Source organism: Anser brachyrhynchus (genome assembly GCF_964034855.1).
Source record: "Anser brachyrhynchus genome assembly, chromosome: 4".
Lineage (NCBI taxonomy): Eukaryota > Metazoa > Chordata > Aves > Anseriformes > Anatidae > Anser > Anser brachyrhynchus.
The window spans coordinates 76,558,032-76,570,289 of NC_137698.1; the positions used below are offsets into that span (position 1 = coordinate 76,558,032).

The window sequence follows — 12,258 nt, forward strand, 5'->3', positions numbered from 1 at the left end:
CTCTTGTGGTGAGCTCATGTATCATGTATAATTAGAAGAATTAGGGACATTATAGAACATCAATTTTTTACATTACCAGGATTATTCAGCAGCTCCTACCCATCTTCTGACAAGTCTTTTATGCCTAATTTGAGCAGGAGGGATATATTTCATTAGCTTGCTTTAGGCATTATAGCAGAATGAAAAGGGTGAGCTTCAAGGCAGGAGCCTGAATAGAAACTCTAAAATACTGATGGCTTTTTTAAAGCTTCACGTGAGCAAATGTAGGTGCAGCAGCACCAAGAGGAGCAGCTAAAAGCAGTGCACACAGTCTGAGGGATCTCGAGCCAACAGCTCACCACTGCAAAAAACAAGCTGTGAGCGGGGAAGCCACAAACAGGAACTGTGAGGCAGGACAGGGGCTGCAGCGCTTCCTGCCGCGAGCACTGCACCGACACGGGCTCGTCCCGACTGCTCTGCATCTCCCAAGGAAGGCTCAAGGAGCAAAAGGGGCTCAAACTTTCACATGACTTCTAAGCCCACTTCTCTGAGGTGTTAGAAACCTATCAAAAAAATCAAATTAATTATCCCTCTCCACCTCTGCCTCCATCTGCCTGCTCAGCAGTAGAAAGCATGAACCGGTCCCATCTGAACGGCTCTCAAGGCTTCAAGAAAGCATTCAAGCTCCTGCTGTCCCCATCCAGCCTGTCAGCCAGCCAGCAATACACACCAAGGGTGCTGTCCTCTGCTGCTGCTGGAGCTCAGGCAGCTGTTTCCATCCCTGCACGATGGAAATTTGCACAAAACAGCCAGAAAAAGAGGGACAAGGAGAGTATAGGAAACAATTAAACACTCCAGGTATGAAATAGGGTTGGCAGACATACCAGGACTGAGGGGCAGTCTGTACCCTGGAGGTGCAGACAGGCTGCCTGCCAGCACTGCAAACTCCTGTGCAAGCATCTCAGCCCCAAGCAACGTGCAAAACCTGGGGTTTAGCTCCTCCAAAACAGTTGGTGGACACCATAACCTCTCCTCACCCATGCTGAGCACCCACTAGTGTTGACACACCCCTGATGCCAAGAAACCTTAGGCAGCCCTGCAAAGCAAAAAAACCAGCCACAGGTGGGCCAAAATCCACGATTCTGGCTTTTCCATCTCCGCTATATCCAGAATGGCAACCCCAGAGAAGATGTCACAACAGGTCTGCACCTCATCTTTCCTGGGGAGTGGGTCAGACTACAGGCACACAGGGTCGTTTGAACACACTGTACAGAGCATGAGATTGAGTTTTCCCACCACCCTATCCCAACGCAAATTAAGACAGATAGGTAAGAGCCAAGCATACAAACTTCTACATTTGTTTCCCAATCCCAGTGCAACTGGCTCGATAGGAGAGCAGTAGTGGTAAGCCCTGAAAGCAGAGAGGGCTGGAGATGGGAGAGAAACTGTGCAGGAGCTGGAAGAAGGGCAAGGGTGGAGTAAGATCACAGGGCTGGGCAGAGGTCAGTGAGGACTCTGGCAAGGGAAGCATCCTCAGTTCCTCCCTCCTTAGGGGAGGAAAGAGCAAAACAAAAGGCAGCCGAGTCTCGTGTCCCTTGGGCAAGGGACGGACAAAACACACTGCTTGCAAATAATCCCGAACCTGGGCTGTACAGGAACTGCACTCCCAGGCAGGTGTCTGCTTTATCACTAAACCACCTCAAGGCTTCAACACAGGCTGTTTTGAATCCATCTGCTTAAGCCTACCAGGTATTTTAAAATGCAAGCAACTTATACCTGTCAAGCACAGCGTCACCTCGAGGTAAGGAGATGAGCAGCGTGCATGACAGATGCACCTTCCCTGTGGACACAGCTTGAGAGCCGCCTCCAGCCCCGGCAGCTGCTTTCCCATCACCCTGAGGACTGCCAAGTGCCACCCCTGCTTCCTGAGGGGCTGCAGATTCCACGAGCAATAGCAGAAGCTGTTCTGTTTCTCTTAAATCTTCAGCAGTGCTTTGCAGAAGTTTGGAGCAGGATCTGATGTGTCCATTGCATAATTTGTGAAAATATTGATCGCGTTTCCATATGGAAGAACTCCAGTGCTTTACAGCTTGTGCTAGGAGTAGTTGCTTGGGGGATGTGGTTAAACACCTTTTGTGCCTCAAATTGGCTGGGGCAGAGTTAAAGACCTCCAAAGCAGCACCTCAACACCCTATATCTCTATCCCTGCAGATTGCTATCTTTATAGGAAGACAGCACTTGCTGAAGTGCCAGGAGTTACATGACAGGGTGAGTCAGACCCCTGAGCACAGGAAAGGCCACTCCAGCCTGAAATAGGGTCTAAAAGCACTACAGTAAAGAAATTTTGCTGAGCCTGAGGCTAGAGTTAGGAACCAAGTTAAGGCTGGCTGAGAAGATCAGCACAGTCCTCCTGTACCTTGAAGAGCACCTTATGGTCAACAGGACGATTTCCCTCAGCCCTACAGGACCCATCTCACAGGGGACAGAAATGGGAAGTCACAACAAGTACACATGGCCAAGCACAGCAGGCACCATCCTAACGAAACAAAATCTGCCCCTCACAGGGGGCAGCCAGAAGCAGCTTTGACCTTAAGTCCTTCTGCATCCCAGCCCATCACTTGGGATAGGAAAATAAGCCACACCCCACATTTTATGGGGTGGCTAGGAAGAAATGCAGTTTTTCTAGACATTCTCCTCTAAAGCAGTCTCCCTGAAATCATGCCTGGTCCAGGACCATCTCGATACCAATCCCCAGCCTCCCCTTCACTCCCATCACCACCCCAGTTCTGCTCCTATCAACCCTCTCACAACACAAAGTGCTTACCCTGCAGGTATTTTGATTTGGATCTGGCCTTTAAGAGCCCTGGGCTTTGAACTGGAAGAGCCATGAATTAAGCTGCAGCAAGCAGAGGTGGCATTACCTCTCCCACCACTGTCTTAGCAGCACCTGGCAGCTGCAGCAATAAAAAAACAGTGGAAGAATAGTTATCAGGAAGTACAACTCCAATCCCATACACGTTCCCTAGAAAAGCTTAATTGCTCCGTGGGAGCAGCGCTCACAGCCCAGGGGCTGCAGACTTCTCCAAGGAAGCTGAAAGTCCTAATCAAAAAATTCTCCTGGGAAAAAACCAGCTATGTTCCTAATGACATCATCCCACATGCCAGGCTACGAGACTCATGCCAGACACAGCCCCAGCATAACCTTTCGGTATGCCTCAAAGGAGAGACAAAGCCAATCATGTTATTTTAAATCAACATCTGCAAGCATGCACACTAACCAGGAGGTTAGTACAAATGCATCTGTTCACACTTCACTGCAGACTCGGTTTAGATGCTTCACCTGCCTTCCTGTGCTAAGGAAGAGTTTTCTATGGGGAGATCAGGAATTTTTGCTTTACTGTTACCCAAACATTGCACAGTCTAGGCGTGTGTGTACTACACAGGAGGAATTTTTTGTTTCAGTATAGATTGCTGCTACTGTTTAGACAGCAGTTGCATAGATGAAAGTAAGATACACATCCACAGTTTTTCTGTTTTACTCTACTAATCCAGCTAAGATCAAAGCTTATCAAGAGTTGCTAACTTCTGCCAAATCTCTGCAAAAATTGCAGGTTTTATTTCTGAATACGCCATATGTGATCCTTAAGACTGAAAAACTCTCAAAGCAGCTTTTCTGGAAAGACTGATTTTTATCCTCAACTTCCAAGGTAGTCTACGCTACAAGCCTGGAAAAGCAGGCAAGCACCTGTTTGCACAGCAATGTCAATTCCTTCACCCAAATCAAACCCCAGCTTCCAGAAAACTGGGATGGCATCTCTCCTCCGGAAGTGGTAGTTGTTCCTGCCCATGAAATCTCTTCAAAAAGCCAGAAAGTTGCATTAAAAGGGTACTTTTGGGTTCACACAATTGGCAGTTCAACAAGATGAGGCAGTCACATTAAATCATCTCAGATTCCTTAAGCGAATTTAATTTCCAGGCACAGAAGGTATCGAGTCACAGGACAGTCCTTTCTGCAAAGCAGCACTGGTCACCCCACCAGAGTGGCAGAGTAGCAGCATGCACTGTGCTCCTGTCAGATCCAGCCTCGCTCATTTTACCCAGGAAAAACAAAAACTTGCCTTCTAACTCCACTGCTTTAGATGTTTTTGTCACCGATCCTAATCCATTCAGAACTGAAACCCAACAGTTGGCCTCACCCTTGGTGTTTCAAACCATAAGCTTCACATAAGCCAAATGGCCAGCTCTGCTGCAGTTGGATTCGATCAAGCACAGGAGTTTGCAAGTTCTTGTTTCAAAGAATCCCAAGTGCTATGTGGACCCAATTTCTCCAAAGAAATGCAGAATAATTATAGGATGTTAATTACAGAAGGATGATCAGGAGCAGTAATATATATTACACAGCTTTTAAAAATAAGGGGACATCAACTTTGATACAGACATTACCCTAAAATCAGGTCTGGTTCTTCAAGCATCCCAGTGCTCAGCTGTAATGCAGTGTTAGGGGTCTCAGACTGAATTTAAGTGAGCTTCGTATGATTTTTCCAATCCTTTGGATTTTCAACTTGTTTAACAATAGACACTCGTTTTCAAGAATAATTTTCAAGAAAAGCATGAGGTTTTAATTAGCCTAAAATGATCAGCCTGAGCTGAAAGTTAGAGGGCTTGCCTTGTTCCCTGAGCACTGCAGGCTTGTGGATTCATTACACCTCTCAGAAAACACCTAAATTCCCTGTGTTGAGTGCAAAAGTAAATTCAATTAATAACGGAGCCTCAAACTCCATGTTGACCTTTACACAATGCACTAAAGCGTGGACTTGTATTGCCTCCAAAGGGTAGACAACCTTACAGTTGGTTAATATTGGCAGGAACAAAGCCATCAAGAAATGCAAGGGAAGTTAGAAGCACTTTGCACAAGCATTACCAGTTCTCCAGTCTGCACAGTACTCCAGAAACAAGAATTTATATAGCATCCTATACATACACACTAACCAATGCAAGCTTCTGGTCACACATCACAGGCTGATTTCAGCATAATTACTTATCAAAAAGTCATTTGAGACAAGAACAACTACAGAGGTAGGAGAGCAGCTTTTAGGTAAACATTTGCCTAGATTTTACATCTTCATGCTGAGGTTAAACTTCAAAGTTTGTTTTCAGATTTTTTGGTAACTCATGAGAGTCTGAGAAGCAAAACACGAAAGATTTCCTCCTTCCTAACAAATTACTCCATGCCATCGACAAGACAAATTAGTGCTGTAGCCACAGAGAAACATTCTCCAAAAGCTATCACATCACTTTTTGCGAGGCTGTCTCCAAATTAAAAATTTAAGCCACGTTGATTAAATAAAGCAGTTCTGTATACAGCTGGATGCTTGCTAGAATTTTAACCTTTTTCCTTTGGTTCACAGTTGAGATATTCCTTGGCAAGGCACACTATTTTCAGCCTAGGGAGATTTACCTACCCCGTGGCAGGCAGCCACACAGATGGTTTATGCCAGCTCAGAAGGCAGGAGAAGGCTACTGGGGGCTAGGGGTTGTCCACAGGCTGTGTTGTTGGACTGCTCAAGGCTTGCTGACAACAAATTGGCAAGATGCATCCAAATGTTCCCTCCCATGCTTGTGTTAGACAGCCTCCTTTATTAAGCTGAATGCTTATTGGCACAGGTATACAGGTGGCTTTTCTGGATCATTTAGGTGAGATTTAGAAAGCGTCTTCCAAGTCCAGCCCCTCCACAGGTAGCTTGTGAGAAGCAGAATAGCTGGGGATGTGTTGGCGATGCTTCTCGGATCTAGAGAAGCTATTGGGAGCCCATCAGATATAGCTTTGTGCAGTAATGGCCACCTGCTGTGAATGTGTCAACCCATTCCCTCAGCTTTCAGAATGCTTCAAGGCCACAAATTAAACCACAATTTCGTCTGGTTAAAAAAAGTAGCAAGTATCTAGCAGGTGAGTCACCAAGACAAGATCCACATCTTCGAGGTAACAGATCCCTCCACTACCAGTCAGCCATAACTTCAGCTGCGTGTTTCCAACCCTATTTTGAGTCCGTCTTTTGTCATGAAGAGCCAGATGGAAATATAAACTTTCCCCTGCCACTTCAGTAATAATTCATAACAGAACTGAAAGAACTGATCTGCTACAAAAAAAAAGCACCCAGGCACTTTTGAATTAATTCCAGTATTGTATTTTGCAGCCAGATTTCTAGGAAATGTTGTGAATAATCCAAGTAATTCAGTGGGGCTTTGTTTTGTTTTGTTTTTAAAAAGCACAGCAGCACGTGGAATTTCAGTTCTGTACCAGAACCCACAGAAATCAGGAGTGTTCATTTTATTATAGGCCTCCCTGTAGACAGTTCTCAGAAATACATCTGCCAGAGACCCTCTCAGCCTCCCCCTCCATAGGTAGCAGTAGTGTATCATCTGCTGTTAAACTGGGCATCTCATCAGGGAAACCCACTGCGAAAGAATTTGTCCCACAAAGACATTTAGATTAATCCCCTGGTTGGGCAAACAATTCCAAGACAGATAGAGACAAGTTTAAAAAAATACACAAAAACACCACACATACCAAACCGAACTGAAAAACAAAAACAAGTAGATAAAATATATCCAAACATCCCAAGCCAGACTGGGGCCTTGGGGCCCTTCAGCACAACTGCAATTTATTGTGCCAGCAAAACCAATTAATAAGTCAGGGGAGACCAAGCAGTAAGGGGATTTGCTCTGGAAGACAAAATTTATGATGCAATATCTGTTGAGCCAGCTTTAAGAACAATGCAGCAATTCAGATATCCCCAACGCTACACTGCGACTCCATCCGTGGGATTTTGCAAGAGGAACTAGAAAGCCTCCGGTTTTGTGCCTTATCAGAGAAAGTTCTTGTGCCAATTAAGCAGCTCATCACACACTGGCAGAATTTAATCATTTGCAGGTAATCGCAATGCCCTTAGAGCTAATAGACTTGTAGTGAGCACTGGCTGCTCACCCTCCCCATTCTCTCAAAGAAGGCGCAGGAGGTTGACGGGCCAGTTCAGGGTTTGGTGAGTTATTCTCAATGTGGATTGTGGAGCCGCATTTCATCTGGATTCCCAGTATTCTTCACCTTTGGATTGGGTCTACAAAATCTCATTAATCACCTAAATTTGCCAAGAACAAACCTCATTTGAGGAAACCTTGCTGATGATTCAAGTGACTTAAATGCACAGTCCGCACCAACAAGCACTACTGCACAATGCCAGATTTTGTTCATTTGTTTGTGGAAAAAGGCTCAATCCAGACATAAAAGAATGGGTAGAACACACAGATTTCCAGTGAGATATTGTTGTCAGAAGACAACTATTAAGTCTGATGAAATACATGAATCAAAACCAAATGTGGCCAACAACTGCCACGCATACCTGCTGTCGCCACGCTTCACATCGGAAACTTCTAACTGGGCAGACATGAACTAATTTCCTCATTTTTCATCCTAATATTGCCTCTACAGAAAGATGTTAGGCAGGTTTTTTTCCTGCCAGCCGTATCACACGCATTTACTTTCTGCAATGCACTGAAGAACACAGCCATGGCTTTCAGCTTAGTTCTTCCAGCAGTAGCAAAGAACTGGAGGACACCAGAAACTTGTAACTTGTGACTAAATACATGGGCTCCTTTGATCAACTTCCCAGATTTTTAGCCGTTTAAGAAGTCATCAGACAGAAGACTATAAAAACCCCTCTGAGCTTTCGGAATAGTCATATTAGCATCCGTTCGCTAGAAAATCCTTCCTGGGCTTTTCCCAGCTCCTCAGTGACTAATAAACAGAGCTACAAGTTATTAAATGCCACAGTAAGTTTTTATGAACAGCAAATATCCAGGCGAGTCTTACAACGCATTGTGTTGGTGCAGCAATTACCCTGATAATGATTTAAGCTAAAATTGAAATCTCAACTTTTAAGGTCTGACATTGCTGCAGCTGTTACTGAGAACAACAAGAATAAGAAAAAAAGTTAGCTGGCAAGACAGTCTTCAAACAGAGCCTCAGATATGGCCTGGAACAAAAACATCCTAATTACTAAGGATACTGAAAACCATATGTATGAGAGATCTCAGGAGGAGATAAGGAAAGAGCCCAGCTGTGCAAAGAGCAATAGTATCAGGAGAGATTTCTCAGCTGAGAGGTGAGGGAAGAAAGTGCTAAGGAAACCAAAGGAAGGGTTGCTTTTTTTTTTTTAAAAACAGATTAGGATTTTCTTCAAATTTAAAGCATGTACTGGTCTCAGTACTGAACTGGCTGATCCAAACAAGTGGTGCAAAGAAAGAGCTCAATGATTACGTAGCCCCATTTCAAAACAAGCTGTTTTGAAACTACATGAAAAGGTAACTTCTTCCTCTGCGGTTTCCTCTAGGCCTGATTAAGTTTCTGGGCAACTCCTTGAGAATCCACATTAGATTTCTGCAGAGAGCCAAGGTGCTGCCTTGCAGAGGGATGCGAGTATTCGCATTAGCAAGTCCTGAGATGCACTGCCCGCATATTCTGTGCAGAAACACAAACCCTCAGCTCAACCAGGCAGTGTAAGGTGACTCATCACCCAACACCAAGTGAACTTTCAAAAAAGGTCAGTTCGTAATGACTAGAAGGCTCTGAGGAACACGAATGATAGATTTGAGGGTGAGGAAAATACACCATATTTTCAATCACAGTATGGTTCGATACCACACAGGCTGAAAATGAACTTGCAAGCAACATTCCCTTTTTTCCCCCGATCCATGCAGAAGCATAACATGAAAAAAGCAGGCACAGTTTCATCAAGCCCTTACTGGTAGTTCTAAGGTGCTGTCTCTAAGACTAAGCAAAAGCTGGATAATACAACTGGGACAAAAAATGAATTCTCACTGCCATAGCACCAAGTTGAAAAAAAAGCAGCAGAGCTCAAAGGAGAGCTTTGCACAGAATATGCCAAAACCATGTGCTCTAAGAACATCCAGAAATCTGCTGGGGCTTGGGGGTTTGATATTTTTCTTTAACAAGAGGAAGAGAAGATAGTGAGTTCATCTGCTAGAGGCAGCTACATCCCGAAAATGGACACTCAGCAGCTTCCCAGCATAAGATGCTAGGACAGATAGCTGCCCTGGTGTTCTGTGGCAGGAAGGCTTGGGATGAAATAGGTGGATCTAGGAGATCATTGCATAATTGGGAAGGACAAATGCAGCTGTGTTTTTCCCTTAGCCCTCAGCAAGCCCCTACACAACTCAGCCAGAAACTGGAGGCTTTGTCATCTCGCCAGGCTCCAGCCCAGATCACCCTCTCTTACATTCCCCTTCACAAGAAAGCACCAGCCACATCCCAAGGGGACACAAGCAATCCAAGGAGGGTAGGAGCAGGGCTACCCAAACCTCATACCCCACATGCCTTCAGGAAACCCACAAATACCAAGGAAATAAAGCCTTCTGGAGTTCAAGCACTAGTTTCTGCCCTTCTGTTACTTCACCCAGCCTTTTCAAAAGACCTCTTGCTAGAGCTGACAGGACTTGCTCCCAGTTTCATCTTTTTCCTCTGAGAAATTGGCTTATGTAGTGCTTTCAGAGAAGACAGAAGATGAGTGAGCCAGTGCCAGAGGAAGGACTGTCAATAGTAACACTGGATCTACTGCAGCTGCACCTGGCAGATATTCAGCCTCCCCTTCCCAGATGTTCACCTAAAGGCTTGGCCCTCTGGAACAAGAGAGATGAGTGTTGTGACAGCTAGGAGCATCTGCAGACCCAAATAACTGGAGCGTTTCAGTCCTGTGCTCTCACCCTTTGGAAATCCTGAACACTCCAAGCACCACACCTCCTCACAGGCAAGAAACCCCATGCCTCCAGATAGCACATCCCACAGGGACTGGTCTTGGGTTTACATCTCAAAGTGATCTCTCCCTAACAACCTCGTGCACATATTTCTCCAAAACCAGAAAAGTTGGAACTTCCCTGCACTTCAGGTTTGGCTGTATGCTATTTCTGCCCTTATCAGTACCACGTCTTTAAGAGCTCAGCCACCTTTGCTCAGGCAGATGATACAAGCTTCCAAATGCTCACTTGAACCACAGTTCAAAAGAAATCCTTGAGAGCATTCTGCATTAAAAGATACATTTACTGGAACCATGCAGCGTTTGCCTGATGCTCTTAGCAGCCTGTCTCCGAAGGGATCTGACACCTACATTTGATCTCCATTCCAAAAAGTGGGAAAAAAGTGCACTTGCCAGGTTGCATTACAGGAAAACATCCTGAAAGAACTGGAAAAGCAAGGAGCCACCCAGAATAGTCAGCATTGACAACACAAGGTGATTATTTACTGCTTTGAATATCTAGACCATCTACAGGATATAAAAATGCAGAGTCTGCTTCCAGTACTAGATTACACAACTATGATGCAAGCCTGTGTTCTCATGCTGCTTAAGCTACATGAATTTTGTATCACCCGTTTCGAGTTCTCAGCTAACCCCGTAGCACAGCTCTCGCCCCAATAAGGTGACAACGTATAAGTAAGTCAAATAATACTTGCCACTCTCTTCAAAGAAGTATCCATTTCTTGACATCGCTGCTGGTGGAGACTCTAAAAAGAGAAAAAGGAAGTGTAAGAATCACTACGATGCTGAACATCTTCACCTCGCTGCTAAGTTCACTGTAAGCCTGGATTACAGCCCCAAAATACCACACGCAGAAAATTTTCCTGGATGTGGCAACTTTAACCTTTTGTTTATTGACTTTAGCATTTACCAGAATATCCCATACAGTTGCAATTACTACATGAAAACAGTTAGGCTGTCTCAGGCATCCTGGGCTGGGACCACAAAACAGCAAGACTAAAGATCAGGACAAGCCTGATTGTATCACAGTGACTTATTGAACCTAAACAAATGCATGCAGAAATAATAGATGCTAAGCATCCAAGAGAATCCTTTTAAAAATATAAGCAATAATGAAGTCCAGGTTGTATCTTACACTCTGATAAAAAGAACGAGTTTTGTGTAGGAAAAACAACTTGATTCAGATAAGAACAGGTTTTCACATCCTATCCTACTGCTCTTAATCATTAGGACATCCCCCAAACAGCTCTTGGCACTTGAAGATAAGCACCAAAACCCTGCAGCCTTCCTTTGCGTGCTTTCTGAGCTGGGGTCCTGCAGGAAGCACCACTTGCACCAAGAGAGTCTTGCAAGGAAGCCACAAGTGGGAGAGGACTGACCAAGAGCAAATCCACAAACACAGCAGCACCAGGACCAAGTCCATGTAATTCACTGCAGAACATTTTATTTGTTAGCAAGTCAGTTCTGCAATTACTGCTGGGAAGTTTGGTATCTACCACGATGTTCACACAGCACAGGAGCACCTGCTTTCTGGTGTGATCAAAGTCTGGTAGCCAAACCCAGCCTGATTATAACACTAGCAGTATTTGACATCTCAGACTGTGTGGGCTGGGAACACCAACTCCTCTCTACAGGTGCATGCCCTGTTTTAACAGCCAGTTGATAAAGGTCTATTTCAAGCCTTACAGGTCACCTGAGCAGTCCCTTGCAGAGGCAGTTCCTGCATGCTGCCTCTCTATACACAGCTTCCCAGCCAAAATGCAATCAGAAAGAGGAATAGGTTTGCTCTGTCTTTCCCCACTTCATTAGGCTAATCAAACATTACCTACGCAAGCCTGGGATGAATTTGGGCCAACAAGGAAAGAGGTCTCGCCTGTTTTATTGTTTTACAGATTAGGTTTCCTGCTTTTCGTTTGAGGTATGAGATTATTTCCCAAAGACCCTTTCTCTACCCCATAACTTTTGGCTTACAGGTTATACGCACTTGTTTTCCCCTCTCCCTTTAGGGTGTCGCATTTTCAAGCATTACAATTCATCCTGGTCCACCGGGAGCCTTTGTGCACCAGACGGATACGAGTCACACCCCTGACGACAGCATCTTCCAGCCCTAACACTTGTCACAGCTCAGCATGGCTCAGACATTTCAGAGCAGACAGCATTAGCTGCACAGGTTCCTGGAGGGACACCCTGATGACCATTTGAAAAAACACACACAAATCCGAGGGCAATTCAAGTGTCTGGTCCAAGAGAGAAACACAATGTTCCAAGTTCATCCCAGAACAATGGGCCGGAGGAACAAACGCACCGTGGCCAAGGGGCACCCATTACACGAGTCAATTGTTTCCCTCCACCTGGAAGGGAAGGAGAAGATCCATCCAGGCTGATTAGCATGCTAATGATCAAAGGAAGGTTTTTAAAGAGGCTCTTATTGTGTAATGATTGCATTTACGTA

At 45.0% G+C, this 12,258-nt stretch overlaps 1 protein-coding gene across 6 annotated transcripts in view; it reads right to left on the minus strand.

Moving 5' to 3' along the window:
• The window catches only part of SLC4A11 (solute carrier family 4 member 11), a 138,302-nt gene that overhangs the window by 67,423 nt on the left and 58,621 nt on the right, over positions 1–12,258 (minus strand). For all 6 annotated transcript variants that reach the window (XM_080588815.1, XM_080588816.1, XM_080588813.1 and 3 more), the window contains exon 2: positions 10,502–10,552. In XM_080588815.1, coding sequence (XP_080444941.1) covers positions 10,502–10,552 — 51 coding nt within the window. The remainder of the gene's footprint in view (positions 1–10,501; positions 10,553–12,258) is intronic.